Genomic DNA, 18,987 nt, shown 5'->3' on the forward strand with positions numbered 1-18,987 from the left:
AGAATGGAGATCATGACTCATATGTATCTCGCTTGCTATGCGCCTCCTTGATAATAAGTTAAAACATTTTTCCAAATGCATAACTGCTTACTTGACTAGGAATTAACTTTTTAGCCGGTAGTCAATACCATGTTTCTGATAGGGGGTGGGGGAGGGCTGGAATTAAACTTTTGGGAAGAGGTAAATTTTCAACTAACAGAATGAAACTCTGAATTTTACCGAATGGTAAAATATGAGAATGCGCACATACCCAAGTACAATGAGAAGAGAAAATAGGCAACATTAAAGCAATAATAATAATTACAATGCTATAATAGTGTCTCCAAATTTTCCGCATAGTCTGCCAAAATCTGCCGAAGAGGCCATTTTTGGGAGGTTACAGTGACCTCCCTGCAGGGAGCCGTTAGCTTCTGGTTCTCATTATCATGATCAAAAATATTATTACAACATTTTTGATTATTACCTTATTCCACTGATGAAAGCTTGCTAAATTAATTAAAGCTGTAATTAAGGGGAATTACTGCTGATTTGTTTTCCATAAAAGTAGACACATATAATTGCATTGGCTTGAAAAGGGGGGAATTAAAACAATATTTTTATCTTTTTTCCTAGCCACAATGGCATATTTATCGGATAATAACCCTTAAAATACAGATGTACTGCAGGATTCATTTTGTATAATACTTTGCAAAAGCTAACCGAAGTGCCTTAAGAACAAGTCCAGCCTTATTTTTCCTCTTTACTGATTATTTAAACTCCATATGTGGTAAAAAGTGATAACTTCACAATGTACTTCTTCAGTACAAATGTACCGAAGAAAAAAAGTTCAGAAAAACATTCCAGGATAATTATTATTCTGAACTACATTGTTCAGTCTCCTAATATCAATATTTCATTTTTAAGAATACGTTTTTCATAAATATTTCTGTTTAGATCTGCTACATTGCATATCCTAAATTTAAGTTGTCCTACATTGTTAAAATACACTTTGAATCTTTTACATTGCATAAAGCGATGACACGCATTTGAATCAGCAGAATTTTTCGCATAAAGAGTACAAATTTTGGAATTTGTTTTTAACTTCAAAAATTCTTGCCGTAATATTTAACAGATAGTAAAGCAATTAACAACCTTGATGTCAAACTATGCTATCACCAAAAAATCTACAAAATTACTAATTGTTAACCTATTTTCTGCAAAAGTTAAAAGAAAAAAAAACATGAAAGAAGGAAGGCTGAAATTCATTCTCAGAGTAACTATAATCCATATTTTCTATATAACTGCTCCACTTTTATTTTAGTAATTTCATTGTATCTATTGGCAAAAAAAAAAAAAACTTTTAAAATAGTTACTGTACAAGTTATCCAAGATTAAGAAATAACAGTTATAAAAACCGTTGAAAATGAACCAAAAAAGAAAACCAAAGTGCTTTATGTTTGTTCAAAGAACTGCAAACAATATGTAAAAATGATAACTAAAATGAAAAAAACTACTGTTATGTTTACTTTTTAATATCTTTCTTTTCTTTTTCAGTTGTTTTTAGTAGAACAAAAATAGTCAAATGATTGCAGGATTTACAGATTTTTTCAATTACCAGTTTTTTTTAAAGGGCTCCGTAAAACTGTATTTACACTTTATTTATTTATCTTACCTATTCAGTAGTGAAGTGTTATAGCAGCGGGTTTTTTGTTGATGCTGTTGGTTTATGTTCTGTGTGTTTTTACATATTTATTTATTTTTTTTTTTAGTTTTTACATTTAAAAAGCATAGGTGGAAGTCACCGAAATTTACTGCCGTAGTTCTTACCGAAATTTAATGTTGCAATTTAATTACTACAGTTTGAAAGAAAGTCCATAGCAAGAAGTAGTTTTTTTTATTAAAAGGTATTATTTTGTTTCAGTGTTAAGTGTTTTAACTTGTAAAAAAGTCTTTTTGAAATAATTTTATGACTAAATGAAGATATAAGCTAAACGAGAAAGAAACAGACACAATTTTACGAATTCCGTGTCTTCTACTACAAGAGAGAGTTGGATCATTTAGTTCTAGACGAACTACTCAAGTTATAATGTACTCGAAAATATATATATATATATATATATATATATATATATTTATATATATATTAAATAATCAGTAAGTTACCGCCCTACAGCCAGGGGGGCAGAAATACATGAAATACACCTCCAGCTCAGTCAATTCCAGCCGAGGACTGCATTTTCGTGCTTATTAGCACTCATCAGCCCGGCATTATAGAATTAGCAGACCAGACGAGTGACCCAAACAATGGTTCAATTAAACTCGAAGATTGAAGGCAAAGCATGGTAGCTGGCTGTGTATTTCATGTATTTCTGCTTTAGCCCTGGCTATAGGGCGGTAACTTACTGATTATATCATGCATTGCCTTCAATCTTCGAGTTGAACCGAACCATTGCTTCGGTCACTCGTCTGGTCTGTGCTAATTCTATACAGTCGAATCCCGACTTACGCGAGGGATGCGTTCCAAGACCCCTCGCGTAAGTTGAAATTTCGCGTTGTAGCGAAGGCCATGTGTAAAAATTTTTATAAGTATACCCAATTATTTTAAACAATTGTAAACACCACCTAAAACTGTTGAAAATCATTTCTCAACTATACATTACTGTTTCTTACAATTCTGAATTTTTATTAGTATTAAAAAAACCGTTTTATTCAACTCAAAATACTACTAGGATTCACAAAATCAATGATTAATGCGAAAGAAAGACATAAAATAAACCAGTACGATACATACAGTATGTAGAAAAAAACAAAAAAACAAATCCGCTATGGTTGTAATGTATAGTAGATCCATTAATGATATTTGTAACTTAAAAAAGTGAAAATGATGATGATTCATGCTGCGTGATCAAACCGTTATTCTTATATGTTTTTAAATAAACAATACAGTTGTTTCACTAGTTTTTTTTAATAACGTTTCCCTCTATGATAACACCCCTCTTCTTAGTTTCTTACATTCACAATACCAGAGCAGCTTACATTTTAATAATTTTTAGCATCTTCCGTCGGTGAATTTTTACAGATTTCCTTTTCTTGACTTTTAATTGTACGTATGGAAGATTCACTCATAATTGTCGTGCTACCTCCAACGCATTTTATAGTTGTTCATGCACATATTCTTTAGCTTTTCTTTAATTGTCAGAAACTTCCCTTTTCTTTCATCTTCAGAAACTTTAGATGAAACAGCGCTTTTTAGGTATCATAATTTTCATCAACATTCACATTTTAAATGAAAAAATAAATGGAAAATGAGGAGTATTTGTATAAGCGATGTTCAGACTAGTACGATGTGGGAACTTTCACTCGCAGTGATGCTAACGGGATGAAGGTCCATTCACGAAAAACAAATTTTAGCAGCCAATAACAAAGCCGATACTTACACAAAGCAATTCCCTTCTGAAAATTTTCGCGCTACAGGCGACGAATTCGCATTAGATCTAAAATTCTTTACTGGGGAAAAAATCGCGTTATAGCTATTTCGCGTAAGTCGGATCGCGTTGTAGCGGGAGTCGACTGTATTAGCTACCAGTTTGTTTGGCACTCTTGCCTTCCTTAAGAGGTTTTCCACCTCCAGCACATTCACTTCCTATACCGGGCTGATGAGTGCTAATAAGCACGAAATTGCAGTTCTCGGCTGGAATTGGCTGAGCTGGCGGTGTATTTCATGTATATATATTAAATGTTGGTAGAATTTGGGATTGAAGCGAAGTACCGTTAGAACAACACAATCATTCACTCATTAATTGTAGAGTCAATCTACGGCCGGTTTGTCCTTCTCCTGATTTTGTGGCTATTTTAGTTTGAAGTTAAGCTGACCCAGGTAGCCCACGTAACGTTTAAACGTTTCACAACCGTTTTAAATGGCTTTCACCACATTAAAAGCCCAATATATCGTCTCATGCATAGTTTATAAAAAAGAAGTATGCTATCTAAGGGGATGAAAGAACAATCACTATATTTTTCATTCTTTAAGACTATTTTCCAGAATATTTCTATTTAGTTAAGGTGTTACATATTTCTTGACGGCCCCCCCCCCTTAGTTTAAAAGCGCCTTAAATGCAGCTCAAACTGAATTTAAGGACAAATTATACAAAAAATTAAACGAATCAGTTTTAAACTTGAGAGTATACTGATTTTCTTCCAGTGTGTGTTTTAAACAATGATAATATATCTTCCAAAATACCACTCTCGGTCAACAACAATTGTTTTAACTCCTTGGGAAACAGAGTAGTTGAGATTTGCAAAAACTTAAGAAACATTTCGGTAGTTCCAGCTGCCTGCCTTCACTCCATTAACAGATTTTTATTTATATTCTCCAAGCTTAGTGACTCTGAAGAAATAACCGTCAATCTTTGCCCGCATTCTTAAGGCTTCCCGATTTCTAGCAGCGGTTATTGAGGACATGCTTCGTTTGCAGAGGGTTGGCGATGCTTTTCTTGAATGAGATTATGAACGATGATCAGAGTTGGCTGGCTTCTCTAGCGTAATACTCTTTTACTATCAGTATGCCCATATCATCTGGTCTTCATTCAGTGGAATGTCAACAGCGTTTATTCGAATGTTTTTCATAAAAAGGACGAGACCCCTTGAAAATAATGTAGGTATTGGTAAAGCAAAAAAATTGAATTTTTTCAGGAAGGGGGGGGAGGGCATGAACTCAATGAAACGTTATCGGAAAGTCACAAAACCACCCCCACTTATACGTAAAAACATTAGTTTTTCTTAGTAAGGAGGGCTATGGACCCCCTCCCCCCAAAACCTTCTAAATGACGGGCCTGGTTCAAGGGGGGGTCTGATGTCATAGATGTGATAAAAAATTCGAAGTATTGCCGCGTATTATGTATGTATTACTTTGTAATGTGTCACTCCTATTCAAGAATATTTTTTAAAAAAATTCTCAAAATTCAAGCCTCTTTCCAGAGCAGAATTAACTCACAGGCTTGAAATTTTACGCAGTACTTTGTGTGAAGAAGTTAGAAAATTCCCGCACTAAGGTCTAAAGTTCTGCGGAATTAAAAATATTTTGTACATTTTCTCTGATATTTTTCTAAAAATTTCAAAAATCCAAGTCTTTTGCCTGAGCAGAAGACATTAACTCAGCGTCACGAAATTTTGCACAATAATTAGTCTTAGGGAGTCGCAAATTTTCCGCACTAAGGCTAAGTGCTCTGCAGAATTTTGATTTTTTTTCGACCCACACTAATATACAGCATATCATCGTTTAACCTGCAAGTCTCTACTTTAGCAACCGTTAGTCCTAGATATATACTTCCAATTGCAAAAATGGTCAAAATACGATGCAGGATGCAGAGTTAAGATATTAAATAATTCTAGCAAAAGCAAAAATTACTGAAAAACTACAAAATCCAACTTTTTATATGATCTCCAATTCCCCAACATAGCAGTTAAGGTAATTAAAAGTATGAAAAAATAATTCGAACACAAAATGTTTGACATTAGTACGACAGTGGGTTTCTTCTAATTGTACGAGCTTTTGTAGTGTGTTTTTACGTATTATGGTGTAGTAATTTTCATTCCTTGAAAATTACTAAACGAAGAATTACAAGCATAGTATATACTGATACCCTGGCTGCGAAATGCCTTTTTTCTTCTTTTTTTCCACTTTAATTTTTTTTTTTTCGTTGTCATAAAAGCTCTTGAACCTGTGAAGTATTGTGGTGCAAACCGCAGTTCATACGACAATTTGTTGGTTTTCTATGAATTTTTTAAATATGTCAAGGACTTTTCGGACACCCTTGTATTTTATGGGTTTTTCGGCAACATGTCAGTCTTCTGAAAGTGCGATATGTTTCAGTCTCATCTTCTGCAAAGTCGTTTAAAATATTGAACTCTAATATCTCCTTTAGTTTAGGCCGCAAGTTTGTGATGAGATTATTTTTCAAAAGAAATTACTTCTCTAAATATAAGTTAGTAGACCTAGGACCCGTATGAAAGTGCGTGTAAATGTATTTGCTACTATGAAAGAGTGAAATTTAGAGGATGCTGACGTTCACAATGACCTATATACATTAGAATGCCCCCCTCCCCAAAAATGTAAGTCTATTTTTCTAGTCGCACTCCCTCATATATTTTTCCTTTTAGGTGAAAACGCTTGTAAAAAAAAGTTTCATATAATTTGAACAAGACAACCCGTGCCGACTGGCGCCTGAAAGTGTAAACCATCCCTGTATTATGTGGGAGACTTAAGTATTAGCAAGAGAGCAAAATTGTCTATTTATCTCTAATTATCGACTTTACTGTTTATATTTTTCAACTTGATAGCTTCTTAAAATTTACCTTTTAAAAAATATATAGAAAAAAAAACAATTTTTTGAAGAAAATTACAAATTTTAGGCTTCCTGCTGGACGCCTAAATATTCTTTTGATTTGGAAAAATGTTTTTATGGTACATGAGGGGCTATAGAAGCAACGTTTTATCCGCGTGAAATTTCGAACCTCCCCCTTTTTTTTCCCCGATTCGGCTTAGTACACAGTGCTGGTTCAAACTTTCAGACGCAAGTCGGCACGGGTTGCCGTTGTTCAAATTGTTTGAAACTTTTTTTACAATTGTTTTGACCTAAAACAAAAAATATAAGAGAGTGTGCTACTTGAAAAATCGACTTCCGTTTTTTTTTGGGGGGGGGGACACCCTAATATACAGGGTGTATCAAAAAGGATCATCTGATTCGGCATGTCTATATTTCGAACAGTAATAAACATATGCAATTACAATTTTTTTTGGATGAAAGGGAAACTGAAAAAGTTTCCATATGTCCTTCCATTTTCAAAGGTGTTCCGTATGTCCACCTTTAGTTATACGGCATATGTCTAAACGGTATTGAAACTCGTCCCACACTGCAGCGAGCATGTCCTGAGTTACGGATAGCACTGCTGTTGTTATGCGCTTTTTTTTAGATCATCCATTGTTGTTGGTAGAGGAGGCACATATACAGAGTCCTTCATAAATCCCCACAAGAAAAAATCACATACAGTAAGGTCCGGTGACCTTGGAGGCCAGAAATGTAAGGATTTGTCATTTTGTCCAGTGCGGCCGATCCACCGATTACGAATCGTTTCATTTAAAAATTCGCGGACTGCCAGATGCCAGTGTGGCGGTGCCCCATCCTGTTGGTAAATGTAATCATTCGAATCTGTCTCCAGTTGGGGGAAAAGATAATTCTCCAGAATATCCAGGTACGTTATTCCTGTGGCAGTGTTCTCAGCAAAGAAAAAAGGACCGTACACCTTTTTCCGTGAAACCGCACAAAACACGTTAAATTTTGGAGAGTCTCTCTCATGTTCCACAATTTCATGTGGTTTTTCTGTACCCCATATTCTAATGTTACGGCGGTTCACCTTTCCATTTAATTGAAATGTTGCCTCGTCGCTAAACACTATGCGTGATACAAAATCTTCATCGTCCATCATTTTATCAAGAACGAAGTTACAAAACTCCACGCGTCGTTCTTTGTCACCTTCACTAAGAGCTTGCAGTAATTGAAGTCTGTATCCTTTCATGCATAATCTTCGACGTAACACACGCCAGACGGACATCGTAGGCATGTTGAGCTGTCGAGCAGTGTGGCGAACAGATTTCTGCGGGCTGCGTGTGAAACAATGGCGGACGCGCTCCACGTCTGCATCGGAGACTCTGGAACGGCCCGGCGATTTGCCTTAACACAGACAACCTGTTTCTTGAAATTGTTCATACCATCGTCTAATGCTCTGTGATGTAGGAGGATCAACACCGTACTTATTACGAAAGTCACGCTGAACGGTTATTACAGAATCACACTGCGAAAAACGTAGAACACAAAATGCTTTTTGTGGTCCAGACGCCATTTTCACTAGAACTGAAGTGGGCGTTCACTCAAATGCGCTGCGCTACCTAGCGGGAACCATGTAAAACTTGAGAGTTTCCTCTTTCCAACAGTACGTTGTTGGCGCCTTTAGCTCGAAAAACAGAATAGTAATGATTTTTTGAAATCGGATGATTCTTTTTGGTACACCCTGTACATGCTTTTTTGCGGTACATGCCATACATCTGTGTACAAAATACAAATATGTATGACACATGTATTTTGCACATTAAACATAACATAGGGAAACAGGTTTTGGTATCATGATGTTAAAAGCCGGTTTCAAATGAATTTGGTGCGCTGGATTCAAATATGACATTAGTTTTTGCACAGGCAATCATTTCAAAAGTATTTCATTAGTGAAATGTACATGACATGAGTTTAAGTTAAATCCATTGATGAAGCAATAAAATAAAACAAGAAATTTCTGTTATTATTAAATGCAAGTGATGAAGTGAAAATCTGTACAGCAAGGACTCTTAAACTAAGCTTAACTCTTTAATGCATTGTATTAACTCATTAAAGCGTTTTTTATGATATTATTTTTCGATAAACATGTCCCTAAACATAAATTAGAGGACCAAGGACCCGTTTCAAAAGTTAGATTTCGTATTTTTTCTAAAATTGTAATCTGCAATTGTAAGATGTTTATTCCATCTAGTAAATTTTCCTGGACGAAACAGGACTTCAAATTGTGACTGAAAGTAGCGTAAATACACCAGAAACCATTCGTATTTCAGAAGCCTAAACATGCTTTGGAAGTGCACAAAATGAGGTTGAGACTATATTTTGGGTATAACAGCACGTTAAAATGCACTGATCTGAAACAAAAGTAGAGCTAGTAAATCAAAACTACGGGTAAGTTCATAATTAGCAGATTCAGCGTCGTAAATATATCTAAATTAGTTCTAAAACTCTGGTTACCAACGAAACAACATTCTTCGGTAGCCCTGTTTATTATTAAGGTATGTAATTGGAATACAATTTATAGATCTCTGTGAAACATTATTTGGATTTATAAAATTAAAAGGGATTGTAACCATATAGCAAGCAAAAACCCTGTAAAGGGACGGAGGAACTTACAAATTAATGTAATACATGCGACTTTCTACTAAACGAAGAAAATAATTTCTCCTTGAAATTGAAAACAAATGAACAATAGCTAAGTAACTTTTTTTCTGCCCAAGTCAAAGTGAATTTGAGAATAAAAGTCCATTGAAACGGCTCTCACGGTTGCTGGAAATACACCATTGCAGTTTTTGTTTTGAATTATTAATCATTTCTACGAATATCTACGAACGTAACAGATGGTATCGAGAACAACATTTTATGGGTTGGTTTCATTAATTTTTCCAAGTCAATATGAGCAAACTATCATTGGCTCAGGTCCAAAATCGTGGGTTTTCCTCATCTCCTACGATTTAATCAAGGTGAAATTATTTCTCGTATTTTTTAAAGTCATATTTTGTTTAGAAAATACATTGACAATAATTAATGATTTTGCTTTATCTTCAAGTGGATACACCTATCCCTCAAGGGAAAAGATTCCTTTTAATATATCCAGAAGCAGGGGTGATAGTGAACTCAAGTAAAAGTTTCTGAAGACAGTGTGAAATTTTCGGAAACTATGAGGAAGTTCGACCCCACTCCACCCCGCCTGTAAAAACTCCTTAAATATGCATACAAAATTCATTGAAATTATTGAAAAAAAAAAATTTTTTTTCAAATAATTTTTTAGTTTTAGAATGTGTTGTCAGCTCAAAATTTTTGGAAACGGCAATCCAAATTTTAGGAAATTTTAGAAATTTCGGATCACAAACACCCCTGCCATAAAGACAATTTTTCCAGTCATTTTTAATTTAACTGAATTCAAATATTTAGAACTATGTCTTTCTATTGAGCACATTTACTCAACAGGTATGAAAATGCCCCTACAAAACGTCATCCACACATTTCTATGAGCCATAAACTATCTTCCTTCTTTTGAAAACGTTCTTGAACTTACTTCTTTTTATTTTTCACAAATATTGCGTTGATGACAATTATCGAAACTCCTAAAGATGGATAGAGTCGTTGACCCTGTTTTTTTGCGGGTATATATGTAGCTTCTTTTAAAGCATTATTGATTTTTTGAAGTAATGTGTTTGTGTTCATATAAATCCTCTAATTTCTTTTTTAATAAACCCAGTAACTTAAAACTGTACTTTTTCAGTAATTTTTTTAATTGTGTTTACGAAAATCAAGGCATGATAATATTTAATGGCTTATGAAATGAGTGTAGGTAATGGTAATTTTATATTTGAAAAAAAAATAATGATATTACGCCGAATAATTTTACTGAATAATGTGTTTTAAAAGTTTTTTCATGTAGAAATTTTACAATAAGGATGTACTGTGATGACTAAAATTACAGAACATAAAGTCTTATTAATATTTTTAAAAAATATTTTTTTTTGTATTAGATTGAAGTTTTTTCGTACAAACTAGAAAGAGTTTGCTGTTTTGATTAAACAAAAATTATACTATACCGCCAAAAATATCCGATACTTCAAATGATCGACATTTTTTAGTATTTCTAGAGCAATGCATGTCCAATGTCTCTCCTCCAATTTTAACCAAGCAACATCGTATGCTTGAACTCACATTTTTAAATTAAAATCTTGAATTCTCCCTTGCATTCGGGAGACGAACAACAGTGAAGGGGAAAAAATCTTAACCCATTAAAAGCTGGGAATAAGCGCTAAATTTAAAAAATAGTTTTATTTGATGCGTGCAATTATTCTATGCAATTTCTTAAAACTAACACTTGCATTTTCGAAGAAGTAAGCATTTCTTTTAGAAAACACCAATTTCCTTCGATAGGTCATCGCTCAGAACAGGTGTCGAGTTTTCCGTTTACTTTTACTAAACTTTTAAAAAACTTAAGAGCGTACAACATAAAAGGTATGCTAACATTTCTCATAAAACATTTAAGAAATGATAAAGTATGAAAATTTAAATGGATTATTTTCAACTGTGCATAGCTACACAGTCATACAACAGTTATCTTAGCCGCTATGGGGAATGCAAATACATCAAATTTAGAGAACAATTCCAAAAATGTAAAGAGTAAAAAAGATGTTGAATAATTTCACTGAGGTTAGGATCTCACGACCGATTATCAAATGTACAAATGAATGTTCAAACATTATCAAGTTCACAACTCTACAAGCATTGGGCTTCTTTTTATCTTTACGTACTAAATAATACATCGGATACTAAATTTCAATTCTGTTCGTATTCCAGGCGAGGCATAAATTCCGCAAAGATGCGACATACAGTAAAACCTGTAAAGTTGACCACCCTTGTAAGTTGACCACCTGTCTATGTTGACCACTTTTGTCAGGAATGGAATTAGTCCTATCTTATTGATGTATATTGAAGAAAACCTCTGTAACTGACCACCTCTCTATCATGACCACTAATGTACACCAAATTTGGTTTGGAGTATTGTAAAAAACCCTTTGTAAGTTGACCACTTGGTTTATTTTTTAAAACTTTCTTCAGCAATTATTTTATATTTTATTATTTATTTATTTATCTTTTTTTTTTGATAGCGTTCCAAGAAAATTTTTAATGCTTTTGCTAACAGACTAGCATTTTACTAATTAAATAAAACCGCAGCATTAAGCTTATGCTGCTCTTTATTCTCCAAACTTGTTTTTCATTCATTATTCTATTTCAAATGGCCTACTCTCTGTTCAAAGAAAATAGGTGTCAGTACAAAAGTAAAGTCTTTTCTTTCAGTTGCAATATGTTGTGGCAACACTGGAATTGTGCTAAAGAGCAGGCCCGGATCTATAAATTTTGGCCCCCTGCAATAAAATATGTAATGCTTCTCCCTAATAGCCAGCAGTGTCTATTTGTAAAGTTAACAATTCTTAGTGCTAGTTTTTTTTCAATTTCTAGGGCCGTTAGCCCCCTTAAGGACGTGGACCCCCGCACAGCGGGCACGCAGATCTGGGCCTGCTAAAGAGTAAAGTTACATATTTCTGGTGCAAGGGATTAAGAGATAGGAGATTTTAATTTTGCCTTTATTAACTGAGAGAGTAGAATTTGTTGCTCTTTTTGCTATAAGTTTCATATAAAAAGGCTTCAAAAAGGAAGTTAACTGAACTTGAGATTAATAAAAAGTATAAAATATGAAAATTAATTGAGAAGGGAGAAAACCAGAAAAAATTAGCTGGGCACGTATGAAATTTCTAGAATTATTGTCTAATATGGTTGAAAACAAGGAAAAAATTACAAAAATATTTGAATAGTATTTTTAATTAGTGTTTCATAATGTTAAACAATGAAAGTGAGTTGAACAGAAAGAGTAAGGGTGAAATCGTCAAAAAATGAATACATGGTACAAGAAATGACAAAAAATAAAAAAAAAATCATTACCACCCTTTATAAGTTGACCACCTGTCTAAGTTGACCGCCAAAGTACTGCACCGCGAGTGGTCAACTTACACAGGTTTCACTGTATTATCCTGAACATAAGGTTTTCCGCACCGCAGTGTAATGGTTTAGAAAAATTGTCTTAAAAAATAATAATTTTTCTTTCCTGTCGCAGTACACATGTTGTATGATACCTTTAAACAACACAGCATCATGATTTAATTTATTTTCTGTTCAGCATGGGATTTTTTAGAGAGCAGCTAAAAAAAGTGCGACTAAACTTTCGAATTAACAATTATTTTGGATATAAACTCTGGGTATTCATGTATTCATTCATTTAAAGTTATTATCTGATTTGTTTTCTAAAGATGAAATCGTAATTTATCGCATCTTGAACGGAAAGTTTGATGAAAACTAAGGTAGTGAGAAGCAAATGGATGTAATTGCCAAAATTAAAAATTTGGAGATAATTAGTACAAATAGCAGGTGATTATCTCCTCAGTTTTGGGGCAAGAGATAGTACTATTAGCCCTGGTAGGTGCTGTGCTATACAGCATGATTTAGAATAACTTTTCAATGAAAGCCTACCTAGGACCGCATTTTTAAACTCGTTTTACTCAAAACTTGAAATTGTCCACTTACATTCTTTTGCTTCTCAATGCCTCAACTGATCTGTTGAGTTACGTAAAATTTACATTCGAGGAATCAAGTTTTTAATTGACAAAAGGTGAATCACACAAAGACCTTGTCGAAATTGTTTTCTGAGTGAAAACAGTACGAAAGACTTCACACGCTTCGAATGTATTTATGAGCTTACAGATTTCTATCTTCCAAGGAATAGAAATTATGCCTCACCAGCCAATGAAAAATGAAGTTTATGAGCAGTTTCCTTTAAAAATATGTGAGGATGCGATTATCTGAGGTGTGCATTGAGTCGTACTTTTGACATACTTATAGAGGGAAAGTTATTATCACAATGCCTTATGACTAGAAAGCATGAGCACTCGTAAAGTGGAAGGATTTACAGCTGGATTTTTTTCAGCTCTCTCAAGCATAAAGAAACCGAGAGGTCATAGGTATTAAACCTCTAATGCTCCAGCGAAGGCTTTTTGACTTTTGGCTCCATTGAAGATCTTTTCCGAGTTTCGTTATACTACGCTGGCTTAATTCTTAACATTCCTATTTATTGGAGATTTGATACTGGTTACTAACTTCATAAAAGTTTTAATACCAGTTCAAAGATTTTGATGAGATCGTTTTCGTAATGATTATTTTTATTTGAACAGTCAAGACACACCCTCAAGCGCGCCAACTGTATGCCACTTTTTCAAGATTTCAAAGCAAATCTTCCACACTATTCAAAATAACAGGATGGGAATTTAAACCAATATATTTAAACATTCCAGAAATTTAATCCCGTAGATGCAAAAAAATACAGATAATTAGGATAGGTGGTGTTGATTTTGTGTGTGTGTGTGTGTGTGTGTGTGTGTGTGCATGTCAGTGCGTCAACTTTGTGACAGTGCCAGTTTTTGTTCAAAATTCATTTTAAACACGCTTGGTTTGGAGGATTAAAAAAGAAAAGTAGGTAAAGAAAAAGAGTAAAAAAAAATTCGATCAACTTCAGTCAATGTCTCCAACATAACTGTTTTAAGTAACTTCTTGTCGTCTTGCGAGAGATATAATTAATGTTTCTGATGAAAGAATTAATGCTTTTGAGAGAATTAATTTGACGCTACGTAACATAACAATGCTGTCTCAATAAACATAGATATAATGGAAAATAACTGTAAATAGTATGAATTTCCAACATAACCCTTTTTTTTTCGCAGTTGCATCATTGCATAAAGCTTACTATAAATTACATGAAGTTATAACGTACATATATTTTTTCATACTTTTACGATAAAACAATTTTACCAGGAGAAGTTTCTATAGTAAATAGAAACTGTCGTCATCTAACCGAAATAAATCTTAAATTATTTGAACCACATTTTTATACAATTTGCCATCTTGATTAAAAACGAAAGTAAAAAATAAATCAAGGACAGAAAAATTTTGAACACTTTATTTGTGTTATCATTAGTGTTATCATTATTATTGTTGTTTTTGAAATTTTGGTAATGGACCTAAAACGCTATTTCTTTTTTTAGTTAAACTTATGAATTACGAAGAAAATACAGTGGCTCCCAAAAGTCTTCGCACACCTACGACTTTCAGCGAAATAGGCCCCATTCCATTGGTTAGTATTAATATTTCGGAATAGGTATTTAATTATAAGATCTATGATCCATTTTTAACAAAACTACATGAAAAGTTTTTAAAAAATATTAAAACTTAATTTTTTAAAAATCAAAAACCAAAAAGTGCCGGAAATTTTATCTCACAAAAGTCTTCGTACACTTTATAAAATATCTATATATTATTGAATAATCTAACTTTTGATTAAGTTATAATTTAGTAGAATATCATACAGTATTCATAACACCTTTTAAACGTCTGGGAATAGATTTCATTCTTTTTCTTTCTTTTTTTTTGCGTAATTTCTGAGTGAGTGTTTAACCACAATTCGAGTCTTACTGTTTCCAGCTCTATTTTCGTTTTACAGCCATATTTTTTTAATCTAGCCTCCAAATATCTCTAAATACGTTACATTAAGTTAAAATCTGGAGATTGAGGGGGTATTTTCTAAACTTTAGGACAATTTTTGAGGTACTAGACGCAAACGTTGAAAACCGTGTGCTCCTTATCGTTATCTTGATAAAAAACAAAGTTGTTTCCAATAACCAAATTTTTGGCTAAGAGTTAAAAATGGTTTTTAAAATATTTAAAGGAACAGCATGATTCATTATTTCATCAAAAAATTACAAACTACCAAGTCCTGATGCTGATATGCACCCTCACACTAGAACACCTCCACCGTCCTGATTAACTGATCCAAATAAGTTCTTAAGATTAAGTTCCTAATTTTTTCTTCTACTTTCAATTATACAAAAAGTTACTCAAAAATGTTGAATTCATTTTTATCTGTAAGTAAGACGTGATTCTAAAACGTTTTTAGCTCATTTAGCATTAATTTTGCGACGAAAAGCGTAAGCTTTCTGTTTTTCGCGCGATCAAGAAAATTTCTGCGGGAAGACGCCCCATTTAATCCAGCTAATCAGAGAACTTGGCGAAAAATTTTAGGTGAAAATTAAACGTAAAATTTTTCTTTTAACTCTGTAGAAACTTTTACAGAACTCAAATGTGTGTTTTTCATGAATTTTTTAACTTTAAATCTCCGATTACGTTTTGTCAACTTTGCTGGTTGACCTTTTCTTACCTTGTTTTCGGTCCGATTCCTTTCTTTAAAACATTTTATCAAGAACTTTCCTATACAAACAAATAAATTAACTAATTTAGAGACATTTTAAACCAATTTACCACTACTGTGGGAAAAAAATTCAAATTTTGAATGGTGTTTGCGTTTTTTTTTTACGAATACCAGCCATTTTACAGTAATAAGCACAATATTAAGGAATAAATAAACAAAAAATTAAAGCCAAATGACTTGTAAGGGTCAACACAATGTAAAAATATTAATAAAATGGTATATGATAATTTTAATCATGAATTTATTCGAAAATATTTGAGTGTACGATGACTTTTGTGGCGTGTCATTTTTCTGTCTCTTCTTTTTCTGACCCATTTCAAAAAGAAGTTTCGTCAATATTTAAAAAAAAAACAATGGATTGTATTTAGAATGACATAGGAATGATGTGAAAAAACATTGGACTTCATATTCGAATTCAGTTTCGAGTTATTTTGGTTTTACTAAAAAATTTCAAAGTGTACGAACACTTTTGGGAGCCACTGTAAACAATATTTGGAGTATCAAAATTGGTGGAACCATATATACATACATATACAGTGAAACTTCGGTAACTCGACACACGGATAATTGGTGGACACACACATAATAAATAAATAAATAAATAAATATATATATATATATATATATATATATATATATATATATATATATATATATATATCATACAAAGCTGCGTTTTATTTATGCCTCAAATATATAGAACAAATTTAGATTGATATTTAATTAACTGCTATATTACAAGACTATATGTGATGTTATTCAGTTGCCATTTTTACTGTATCTGCATCATATACTGTTATAGGAGTTCGCTGTTGCATTTAAGCATTCGTGGCAAACATGGAGTAAAAATTTTTAAACTTTAAAATTACAAAAAAAAAAAAAAACACAAAACAAACAATACAATCTGAAACTTACTTTCTTGCACAAATTAGTTTTTTTATTTTAAGATGAACACGTAGCTTTTAAATGAATTGCATCAAGTATACGAATAAAGTAAATTTAATACCACAAAACAAATTGAAACACTTACCCGGTGGTGAGGCTTCACACACAGTCGCAACTTCTTTAGTTAGCATCTCACTTCTTGGCAAAGTTTTTACAAGGCACAATAGAATAAATGGCAGGATAAGCAACACGTAACAAGATATCAAATAATTTTTCATGACATTTTCTGAAAATGTGCTCTCGCATAGCATTAGCTGTAGGCGAATTATTTGCGTCGGCTGACCGACAGGCAAAGAAATATAGGAACTGCTCCCAGATATCGCAGCTACATCTTTATATGAGCGTGTAGCTTCATCGTTGTACAAAAATAATCCCCGGAAAATGATTATCACAAGTATATAGGCAGCTGCCACGTATGGAAAGAGTTTATGCTTGAGGATGATTACTAAAATTCTGAATTTTCCTTCCGCATCGTATTCCTTCTCCTGCACATGCTTTAACATCCAACTTAAGAATATGAGGCTATGAAGTGCAACGGCGATTATACAGGCACCTTTTTGAATTGAGCAAAGGTATCCATTATCTAACATCAGACTGACTAAATCTGAATTCACTAGTAGTAGAAGTAATGACTGAGGCAGCAATCCCAGAAGGTAGACCAATCCAGCAAATATGAGGAACCGTTTCCGGAATGTTAATGAAGAGTTTTTCTTTGAAAGACATATCAGCAGGAAGATCATTCCGAAGAATAAGAGGGTCAAACGAAGAACTGCGATGGCATCGGCCAGTGCTGCTGTCCACTTCATTTTCCCTTTATTTAGTAGCTTCACATAACCGTTGTCAGAGTAGACCTGAAAAATCAAAGAAATAAACAAGTGTGACTTTTTCTTCGTAAAACTTTTTGTTCAAGTTTTAGGGTATTTCTAATACAATCAGTGTTTGAGTGATAAGCGTTTAAGTTAATGTTTAAGTGATTAAGCTCAAATGTTGTTTGCTGTTTGAATGAATGAAATCAGTATTTAAATTAGTACAATGCAAAAATAAAGTTCGATCTTGGTTATTCTTACATTGCCCGTACTACAAACAAGAGAAGGGTACCAATCAAAAAAGATTAACTTCTTTGCAACAACTTAATACTCTGATACTCATTATTAATGGAGTAAAGAATAAAAATAGCACTACCAGAGAGAAAGAGAGCAAAAATTGCAAAAATATTTCATACACCTGTAGGAGGGTATATTTCATACACCTTATTACAGAATTCTTCGAAACTTTAATTGTTACTGACTTAATGCCCCCAAGTGGCTAATTAAAGGTGGGCAATTCCACGTGACTCACGTTAATATATTAAAGAGATACCATACCTGACTTAAATAAAAATATTTATGATCACCTGTAATACAGTTAGAAGTTAGGGATATCATTATTTTAAATTTCAATACAAACGGATGGTATTTAAACCAAAATTTAGTACCGTGACTCACGTTACAAAAAAAAAGAATTCAAGTTTTGTGGTTTACTAAAAACTTAAAATTTCTGCTCTTTCAGAAGAATAGTATCTGAAAAAGCTATTTCATGGAATAAAATACATTTCTAAGTTATGATGTACACAAAAACTTCATTCATTCTACAGTTGTTGATTATGTTAATCAATATTTTGAGCGTAACACTCAAATTTTTCTGAAATTAATCATGTAGCATATCTCATTAAACAGCAACTAATGTACTTTAAAATGCTTTTTACCAAATCTTTCTATCTATATTTGGTGCTGAGTTGTAGTCCATTTTATGTTCAAGCATCCATGAAAAAAGGGGTTTTTTCGAAATATTAAAGTGTCATAAATAAAAAAAATAATAGAGATAAAAATCTAAAAATTTGGACACTTGATTACCTCGAAGGGTACAATCGATGAGCCATATTTCAAAGAAATACAACAGGGAGAGGGAAAATTTTACCCAAATTTTGGATCACTTGACATGGAATGACCCGAATAAGAGAACATGAGGGTAAACGTTTTTGTTTTTATGAAACTAATAATATGATTTGCTACATTGCAGAACGTTTGGTATAAAACCTGCTTAAATGATTTAGACCAGTGTTCCCCATCCGTATTCCTGCCGGCACCATTGCATCCGTCTATCGTGTGTCGGCCGCTCTAAAACAGTAATAAAATGTTTTAATTTTTAAAAATGCTGTGTGACATTTTCTCATTTTTACGATTAGCAACAAAACGTAGAAAAGACATCTCGCACTGATAAAGACACAGAGCGAAATTCGACCGATTTCTTTTGAAAAACGTTTTTAAACTTTTGAAGGTATCAAAAAAAGTTTGAATTTGTATGAGATTT

At 33.1% G+C, this 18,987-nt stretch overlaps 1 protein-coding gene across 1 annotated transcript in view; it reads right to left on the minus strand.

The window, feature by feature from the left end:
• The window catches only part of LOC129218239 (uncharacterized), a 62,440-nt gene that overhangs the window by 28,447 nt on the left and 15,006 nt on the right, over positions 1-18,987 (minus strand). The window contains exon 2 of the mRNA XM_054852464.1: positions 16,724-17,489. Within this exon, the coding sequence (XP_054708439.1) occupies positions 16,724-17,444 (721 nt within the window). The 5' untranslated portion in view covers positions 17,445-17,489. The remainder of the gene's footprint in view (positions 1-16,723; positions 17,490-18,987) is intronic.

This window comes from Uloborus diversus, chromosome 3 (assembly GCF_026930045.1).
Source record: "Uloborus diversus isolate 005 chromosome 3, Udiv.v.3.1, whole genome shotgun sequence".
Lineage (NCBI taxonomy): Eukaryota > Metazoa > Arthropoda > Arachnida > Araneae > Uloboridae > Uloborus > Uloborus diversus.